General features: G+C 44.1%; 1 protein-coding gene across 1 annotated transcript in view; it reads right to left on the reverse strand.

The window, feature by feature from the left end:
* LOC129818378 (matrix metalloproteinase-17-like) overlaps positions 1-6,991 on the reverse strand; it is a 107,081-nt gene extending 100,090 nt beyond the window's left edge. The window contains exon 1 of the mRNA XM_055874207.1: positions 6,378-6,991. Within this exon, the coding sequence (XP_055730182.1) occupies positions 6,378-6,614 (237 nt within the window). The 5' untranslated portion in view covers positions 6,615-6,991. The remainder of the gene's footprint in view (positions 1-6,377) is intronic.
* Positions 6,992-10,317: the final 3,326 nt, after the last annotated feature.

The raw sequence follows: 10,317 nt of genomic DNA on the forward strand, positions 1-10,317 counted from the left end.
TTGCCCAGATGGCACTGTGAATGGCACAGATGTATATATGACAATGGCAGTGGTGTAAAGTACTTAAGTAAAAATACTTTAAAGTACTATATAAGTATTTTTTGGGGGTGTCTGTACTTTACTTGACTATTTATATTTTTGACAACTTTTACTTTTACTTCACTACATTCCTAAAGAAAATAATGTTTACTCCATACATTTTCCCTGACCAGGGTGGGGATGACACCCTGGTCATCCCCACTGCCCCTGATCTGGCAGACTCACTAAACACAAATGCTTTATTTGTAAATTATGTCTGATTGTTGGAGTGTGCCCCTGGCTATCCGTAAATTTAAAAAACAAGAAAATTGTGCCATCTGGTTTTCTTAATATAAGGAATTTTTTAATATTCAAACTTTTACTTTTGATACTTAGGTATATTTTAAAACAAAAACTTTTATTGGGTGACTTTCACTTTTGCTTGAGTCATTTTCTACTTTTACTCAAGTTTGACAATTGGGTACTTTTTCCACCACTGGGCAATGGTCTATTTGCAAATACTGTATGCCTACTGCAGCTCTGATTGGTTATGCCGCACTGGTCTGTAGGGTATGGGCTGAACGCATCGGAGTAGGATTCTATTGCATTGACACGCACGACTGTGTCAATGCAATAGAATCCTACTCCGATGCGTTCTGCAAACAACAAAATCTCTTGCATAGTTTGTTATGTTTCGGTATGTTGCATTAAAAGTGGCTAATTTTGCGTTGATTTGATCACAATTCCCACAGTAAAGGGAAACGTTAATAGTGTTAATGTCATGACTTCCGCCGAAGTTGTTCCTTCTCCTTGTTCAGGCGGTGTTCGGTGGTCGACGTCACCGACCTTCTAGCCATCGCTGATCCATTTTTCATTTTCCATTGGTTTTGTCTTCCATCACACCTGGTTCCAATCCCATCAATTACATGTTGTGTATTTAACCCTCTGTTTCCCCTCATGTCCTTGTCGGTGATTGTTTTTGTACGTGTACGTCTGTACTGGTGTGCATCAGGATGTGTTACCCATTGATTTTTATTATTATGTTTTCCGGTGTTTTTTTGTAAATAAACTGTGCCGTTGGAAACACAGTTATTTCTCTCCTGCGTCTGACTTCTCTGCCGCCAGTTAAACACTCTTACAGTTAAGGAAGGGGGAAAACTCTAGAAAGTTGAGTGAAGTGCAATCTCGTGCTTCTCTGTGCGGGCTGATATTTATTCTGCTTGGCAGTCCCGGGAGCTGCTTGCCCGAGCATGCGCGCAATTTAGAGTGAGCCAAACACGACTCCAACACCACCATTAAGTTTGCTGACAACACAACAGTGTTAGGCCTGATCACCGACAACGATGAGATGGCCTATACGGAGGAGGTCAGAGAAATGGCAGTGTGGTGCCAGGACAACAACCTCTCCCTCAATGTGAGCAAGACAAAGGAGCTGTACGTGGACTACAGGAAAAGGTGGGCCAAACATGCCCCCATTAACATCAATGGGGCTGTAGCAGAGTGGGTTGAGAGTTTCAAGGTCCTTGGTGTCCACATAACCAACAAACTATCATGGTCCAAACATACCAAGACAGTTGTGAAGAGGGCACGACAAAAACTTTTCACCCCTCAGGAGCCTGAAAAGGTTTGGCATGGGCCCCCAGATCCTCAAAAGGTTCTACAGCTGCACCATCGAGAGCATCCTGACCGGTTGCATCACCACCTGGTATGGCAACTGCTTGGCATCTGACCGCAAAGCGCTACAGAGGGTAGTGTGAACGGCCCAGTACATCACTGGGGCCAAGCTTCCTGCCATCCAGGACCTATATAATAGGCGGTGTCAGAGGAAAGCCCATAAAATTGTCAGAGACTCCAGTCACCCAAGTTATAGACTGTTTTCTCTGCTACCACACGGCAAGCGGTACCGGAGCGCCAAGTCTAAGACCAAAAGGCTCCTCAACAGCTTCTACCCCCAAGCCTGCTGAACAATTCATAAAAATCGCCTCTGGACAATTTACATTGACACCCCCCTTGTACACTGCTGCTACTCGCTGTTTGTTTGTTACCTACGCATAAACACTTCGCCCCCACCTACATGTACAGATTACAACAACTAGCCTGTACCCCTGCACACTGACTCGGTACCGGTAGCCCCTGTATATAGCCTCGTTATTCTTATTGTGTTACTTTTTATTATTACATTTTATTTTAGCCTACTTGGTAAATACTTTCTTGTCCTTGAACTACACTGTTGGTTAAGGGCTTGTAAGTAAGCATTTCACGGTAAAGTCTACACTTGTTGTATTCGGCGCATGTGGCAAATACATTTTGATTTGATGTTGGTCACGACTACAGCTGCCGAGGGCAATTAAATAAAAACTTCTCCTTTCTCCTCTCCACAGGTGCAAATCTCTCCCCAAATCATTAGTCCAGAGAGACAGTTCCTTCCCAGACGCAGAGACAATTTTAATTTCATGTGGGCCCCTTGTCTAAGTGGTGAGACAGCTTTTTTTGTTTGGTGTGCACTTTTTGTGCCTCTGTTTGATTGCTCCTTTCAGAGCCACACTAACTCCTACCCATTTTCCTTTACCCGTCAATCAATCCCTATTTTTCATCCCTCTCTTGACGACGCATCTCTGGGTAATTGGAACAGCTAGGTGTTGGTGAAGGAATGCATCCTATCTATAGAGTTCCAGAGGAGAAGCACTATAGGTGGGACGGAGTGAGCTGTGAGAAAGTGATACGGCTGGACTGTGTGGTGCTCAAGGGGGGAGTGTCCCAATGAGAGTGGCTGTGCTGGTGTGCCTGGCTGGGCTGTGTGAGATATTTCTGGGAGTGGTGTCCTCCTATCCTCTCCACTCCACTGAAGATGGGACCAGATGGTGCTGTCATATTAAAGCAAAATGAGATTCTCCACTTTTGGACAGAGACAGGCTGGTGAGGTATGGTCGTTACCATCCTGCCTATCTCCAAACAGGATGAAAGAGTCAAACAGTAGCACTTCATATCTTCACACATTTCACTCATTTCAGCCAGAACCATTTCACACTGTTTCTCATAAGAGCTGTGACTAAATTTAGGGTGTGATAACAACTCTAGTTTTGCAAAAGAGGTTGTTTTCTCTCTACTGCAATTCATTGTAAATGTAATGTAGGCAAATACATGTCCTATACAATAGTGATTTGCTGGCTGATTAAAAATGCAGTGCTTCCTCAGCTGGTCTGTATGACATCTAAAGAGAAGTCTGAGAGCTGTGAGAGTTGTCCCCTGGGGAGCTAGGGCTCTCAGCACCAGCAGACTGAAAACCATATTGGAAAAATTATATGATGGGCAGAAAGCATATAGTGCTAATTAGACCTTTTATGTGTCCATTTGACGTATGTTGTGAAATTGCATATCGAACTGTGCATGTGACGTACAATTACAATAATCCCGACATCGAGACAGTGTCTGGTGTGTCTCTGATGGGCTGTCTGAAAGGGGGCTCACCACAAGCCCCTGGTGCATTGTCGTCTCAGACATGGTTCTGCTGAGCAGGGAAAATGGCCTCTCAGTGAGCAACACACCCACCTGCCCCATGCAAACCTTACTTTAAACCCAGCCGGCCGCAGAAGGAGGCGAGATGGGGTGGCAATCCAGGGGACAGAAGTCTTTCCATCTGTCTGGGTATTGACCAACACCCTCCTGTAGTGGGAACTTCTACGTATTGTACGTTAAATCGTCTGTGTAATCACCTGATCACATCTCTGCTGTAAAGCATGTGTTGTGGATGGGCTGGTTGTGCAGATTGATCCCCTCTCTAAGCCCTCTGCTTCCTTGCTGTGCCACACTGATAAGGTTCAGTCATTTGCCAACCTATTACCCACTGAGCTGGTCAACTTCTGCACTGACACATCCCAGCAATGGTGCCAGCAGGCCCTGGTCCACACAGTAACACCTGAGCAATTAGAGTTTCCACTGTGTTTAATGTGTCAGCTACACAGAGACATGGAGCAGCTTCGCCAAATGTGCGATCGTACAGCACCTACACCATTCACTGGGCTCCAAAAGGGCCATGTGGAGGTCAGCACATGAAAAAACCTTTGTGTGACCCTTGTTTAGGGGCTATCACTGAGAAAAGATAATATTCTGCCCATACAGGCTCCATATTAGAGAATTAACTTTGAAAAGTAGGGAGGAACAGCTACATATTGTGAGAGAGAGAGAAAGAGAGAGGTATTTGGGGTGGGTAGGGGCAGCACAGATTACTGTAATGCTGTACAAAAGTATTTTGGGGATGATAATAATCCTCTCAATAGAATGGGCAATCATTATAAAGCTTGGATAGTGCTTATTGAATACAAGCCTGAATGAAAAAATAGATATTTTACTCTGATAATACAGTCTAAATCAAATAGCTTTGGGCAACTTCTTTAATGGGTAAATGAGGGCCATTTAGAGAATTTATCAACTCTCAACTAATTCAATGCTTTGATTATTAGTGTCAATGACCTATAAACTGATTATTTTAGTGGTGATTTTTTGTCAACTACCTGAGAGGCATGAGCATCCTCGCCATCGTTTCACCATCATCCGTGGCTCCTCTGGCGAGCAGAAATATTGAACCACTCAGTAAATTTCACACAGTAAGATATGTCTTGAGGGGTCACTTCTCCATGAGCCCCAAAAGCCTATGGTTCCATGATTACACACTTGGGCGATATTGTGTTTGAAATCTGCTAACATTTTGGTAGCAATTTCTCAAGAGTACTGTTCTTCAAATTCTTCTCTCACCTCTCCACCCTAAGGCGATATGACAGTCATGATTCTGATTTGTGTCTTTAAATGTTCAAAGCATTCATTCAAGGTTCTGTGGCATGTGCATAAATGTGTCCACACAGCAGGGTCTCATAGACTAGACGTAACATAATAAAACTACATCCGGGATACTCAAATTAGTAGGATATGCTACGCTTGGTATAGTTACATAAGACAGATGGGTGGGCGTATAATGCGAACGTCTAGCAACCCAAAGGTTGCATGTTTAAATATAATCAAGGACAACTTTAGCATTTTAGAAACTTTTCAACTACTTGCTACTTTTTAGCGACTTTGCAACTACTTAGCATTTTAGCTAACCCTTCCCCTAACCCAGGGTTTCCCAAACTCGGTGCACAATTTGGTTTTTGCCCTAGCACTATACAGCTGATTAAAATAATCAACTAATCATCAAGCTTTGATAATTTGAATCAGCTGTGTAGTGTTGGGGCAAAAACCAAAACATGCACCGCTTGGGGTGCCAAGGAACGAGTTTGGGAAAAGCTTCCCTAACCTTAACCCTTTTATCTAACCCTTCCCCTTCCCCTTCATCCTAACGCCTAACCTTAACCCTAACCTAGCTAACTTTAGCCAGCTAGCTAACTTTAGCTTTAGCCACCTAGCTAACGTTAGCCACAACAAATGGGAATTCGTAACATATCATTCGTTTTGCAAATAGGAACATATTGTATGTTTTGCAAATTCGTACCATATCATACGAATTGTTATTCTTCACATATGATACGAAATGGATGATGGACATACACAAATGAATAAACCCCATCCAAAGGTACATATCATACTCGAAATTATATACAGAATGAAACAAAATGCTCTGAGACCAGGTTACATATGATTATGACACAAGGAAGTGTAGGCTACATCACATTGTGCAAGTGGACACGGATAAATAAAGGGATGGATTTATAGGTAATTCCTGTATTTATCCGCACTTTAAGATTTATTACAAACTGCACAGTGCTATAGAGAACCATGCAGAGCTATTTTCTCTCAAACAAGCTTGGCATCTAGCCTATACATTGACCACTGACAGACATTAAGGGAGCAATCGCTCACATAGAATAGCCCATGAAGTATGCCCAAATAATTATGATAAGCCTACCCTTAAAATATTTACCCAAAGTGAGACTGGTTTCACAGAACATTTATTTTTATATATTAGGCAAATGCACCGGAGAAACTACAGGACACACGATACTTCCCTACTTCTGTTTCTAAATGATTGAAGCCAATAACTAGGTTACAACAAAATGCGACGTTTCCTCATCACTGCCATACCATGGACTATAAAGCAACCTATTTGATTTCTCAATGTTCACTGAATACGTAGGAGTTAGCTTACAATTACACACCAGAGATGGCATCATGTTGATATGCTGATGATGAACTATGAGGTAGTTTATTCAACAGCCCTACGTGTAGGCCTATGTGGATAAAAGTTCAGCTATATTATTCCAGAATCTGCGTAGGCTACGTATTTAACCCATAAAAATGTGTGTCCACTGCAGTAGCCTAGGTTCAAAGATTCATTGTAAAAGTGTCGAAAGACTATAGGCTCTTACCACCCCCATGTCCATCTGCTCAGCCGTCAGAGAGGGTGCCGCTCGAGCCTGAGATAAAAACCAAAACATAGGCAGCAGGAGCATCTCTGGAGAAATAATCCAAACGCGCCGCACCGACTTCCACTTCCGAAAAAATTGACACATCATGCCCTGCCACTCGCTGCTCATGCAGCGCTCAGACACGGGTCCCTGCCCCCGCACCAACAAATAAATCACCCAGGTCCGGATCCCTCGCATCCGTTTCCAAAACGGAATGGAAGATAAGTCTACCTCACTGTTGCGCGTAAACACATAAAACACATATCACACAAAGCCGAAGATGCCAATAAAAACATTGAGGAATTTTGCAGTTAGTTTCCACCAAGATCCGCGTCCTGAAAAACATTTCAGTCATAGGCTATTGCTGTTCCTCAGTGGACCACATTACGCCGACAATTATTTACAAAGATATATAACTTATATTTCCCGGCATAGGAGTATGTAGGCTATGTATCTCAGAATGTGCAAGATACCCACGGAGCAAAGAAAATGAATCCGTTCAATTAATATTCCCTCTGCAACACTGCAATACCGGCAAACAGAGGTAGGCTTGCGCTCCCTGCGCGGAGCATTGGAAACTGAGACTGACGCACGGTGAGAGAGTGGAGAGGAATTTAGCCAGGGATGGGAGGAGAGAATAAAGGCACATTAATCAGTCCACATAGAATGGGCATAGTATTGAATCTATGACGCCCTTTTAATTTTGTGACCTCGGTTTCAAAGTTGCAGGCGCAACAGTGTGCATCAGACAGACATACACAGTTTAGAGATGTCTGGCATCTCTGAATACATTTGTTCGAATGAAAACAATGTTAGTCCACAGGGTAAAATGTAGGCCTATATCATTAGCAAAAGTAAAATTATACAAGTGAAACCCATAGTTAAATGGCCATGCCTACCACAGAGATTTTATAGAGGCTATAGTACCTGGTGATGTTGCAAAGTTATCTAGGCCTATGCATAGACTACATGAAGCAAGCCAACAGTAGCTTATGTGGAAACAACGATGTGTAGAGGGGTAGGTAGGCTATAAGCTTAGCATGGGCGAGGTGCTAGGTTAAGTGTATGGGGAGAATGTTCTCTGGGGGACTGTTGTCTAGTTCCCTGTAAGTTACCAGGATGTCAGTCACTGAGGACCATTTTAGGACCTTTTTAGGATGTTCTCGGGACTTTCATTTTACTACTCTTGTTTGATGGTCCTTGGGAAACATTCTTTGGGGGACCTTTGCCTAGTTCCCTGTAAGTTACCAGGATATCACTGAGGACCATGTCAATAGCTTTTTTGAAAATCTTTACATGTTCTCAGGACTTTCATTTTACTAGTCTTCAGGACATCACGTGATGGTCCCAAGGGAACATTCTCTGTTGGACCTTTGTCTAGTTCCCTGCAAGTTACAAGGACATAATTGAGGACCATGTTAGGGCGTTTGTAAGATGTTCTCCAAACATTTGTTTTCAGGGTGAAATGATTGACAAATGGGGCCTTGCAATATCTAGAAAATGATGATACGCAATAAGGGCCCACCGGCCTGCAATTATTTCTAGAGCAAACTAACTGACGTAATTTACTATTTTTGTCTGGCAAGCACGCACGCAGACACGCACGCACGCACGCGCGCACCCTCCCTCCCCCCACCACACACACACACACACACACACACACACACACACACACACACACACACACACACACACACACACACACACACACACACACACACACACACACACACACACACACACACACACACACACACACACACACACAAGTTTTCCATCTATTTGAATACTACATATACTTTCCTCTAAAGCAGATTTCTGCCTCACTAATGATCCCCATTTATCCATCATTCTCTCTATAGGAATCCATAGGCTGAATCTATGATGAAGTTGAAAGAATAGTTAAGTATCCATTCCTCCTGAAACTATGGATCTACATTTCAAACACGGTTCCTGTATAAAACCATAAATAGATATATCATAATTTGTTAACTAGTTGGGGTGTTTAGCAAACCAAGGATACATGTTATGGCTTTCTGTAGTTGTTAGAGACCAGGAGCCCCCAGAATGTACAAGTGAGTGTTCAGGGAGCCAACTGACACCCAATTAAATATACATATATCGCCAGCAGCAAACTCCTTGGACTGAAAATAATGCGTATGCCTCTGAAATACAGAGGCTGTTATATTTTCTCCCGCTCATTACTCTGGCATTTCAAAAGACATCACAGAAAACCACAAACCAATTTGGAAAAAAAGTAGAGATCATCACAATTACACAAAAACAGAGGGGTTCACAATGGAAAACAGACAATCAGATCATCCATATTCTTCTTAAGCAGATGAGTTACACTTTCTTGTTGTGGATATACATTATTTCATCTTTGTGTTGTGGCGTTTAAAGTCACAAGTAAGGAGAGAGACTGTAACAAGTTGAATTAATATCCAGTGGTAGCCCTATGATACACGGCTTTGTATGTAAATGGGTGTCTGTATCCTCAAAAAGTTCTACAGCTGCACCATTGACAGCATCTTGACTGGCTGCATCACCACTTGGTATGGCAACTGCTTGGCATCCAACCGCAAGGCACTACAGAGAGTAATGTGTACGGCCCAGTATATCACTGAGGCCGAGCTCCCTACCATCCAGGACCTCTATACCAGGCGGTGTCAGAGGAAGGCCCTAAAGATTGTCGAAGACTCCAGCCACAGACTGTTCTCTCTTTTGATTCATCACATACACTGCTGCTACTGTTTATTATTGATCTTGTTGTCTAGTCACTTTACCCCTACCTATATGTACGTATCTACCTCAATTATCTTGTACCCCTGCGCATCGACTCAGTACTGGTACCCTGTGTATACACAATGAGTAACGATAACGTGGCTATACATGTCACGCCCTGACCTTATAGAGCCGTTTTATTTCTCTATTTGGTTAATTCAGGGTGTGAGGTGGGGTGGGAATTTTATGTTTTGTGTTTCTATGTTTTGGCCGGGTATGGTTCTCAATCAGGGACAGCTGTCTATCGTTGTCTCTGATTGGTAATTATACTTAGGCAGCCTGTTTTGTCACCTAGGTTGTGGGATGTTGTTTTTTGTTAGCTCTGAGAAGCCTTCAGAACGTGACGTTCGTTATTCTTTTGTTGTTTTGTTTGGGTGTTCTGAGTAAATAAAGTATCATGAACACGTACCCAGCTGCACCTTGGTCCACTTCTTCAGACGAGCGTTACAGAACATCCCACCACAAACGGACCAAGCAGCGTGGTAAGGAGGAGCAGCGTTTTCTGGAGAAATGGACATGGGAGGAGATCTTGGAAGGCAAGGGACCGTGGGCAAAGGCTGGCGAGTATCGGCGTCCAAGGGAGGAGATAGAGGCGGCGAAAGCAGAGCGACGTCAGTACGAGGAGTTAGCACAGCAGAGCAGGCACAAGAGGCAGCCCCCAATTTTTTTTTTTGGGGGGGGGCACACAAGTAGATTGGCTGAGTCAGGTTGGAGACCTGAGCCAACTCCTCGTGCTTAACGTAGGGAGCGTGTCTCTGGTCAGGCACCGTGTTATGCGGTGGAGCACACGGTGTCTCCAGTGTGCATTCACAGCCTGGTGCGCTACATTCCAGCTCCCCGCATCGGCCGGGCTAGAGTGGGCATCCAGCCAGGACGGGTGGTGCTGGCTCAGCGCATCTGGCCGCCAGTGTGTCTCTACGGCCCAGGATATCCTGCACCGGCTCTGGGCACTGTGTCTCCGGTGCGTCTGCACAGCCCAGTGCGTCCTGTGCCAGCGCCCCGCCTTTTCCGGGCGAAGGTAACCATCCAGCTGGGACGGGTTGTACAGGCTCTACGCTCGAGACCTCCAGTGCGCCTCCACGGCCCAGTGTATCCGGTGCCTACTCCAAGAACCAAG

Source organism: Salvelinus fontinalis, chromosome 21 (genome assembly GCF_029448725.1).
Source record: "Salvelinus fontinalis isolate EN_2023a chromosome 21, ASM2944872v1, whole genome shotgun sequence".
Classification (NCBI taxonomy): domain Eukaryota; kingdom Metazoa; phylum Chordata; class Actinopteri; order Salmoniformes; family Salmonidae; genus Salvelinus; species Salvelinus fontinalis.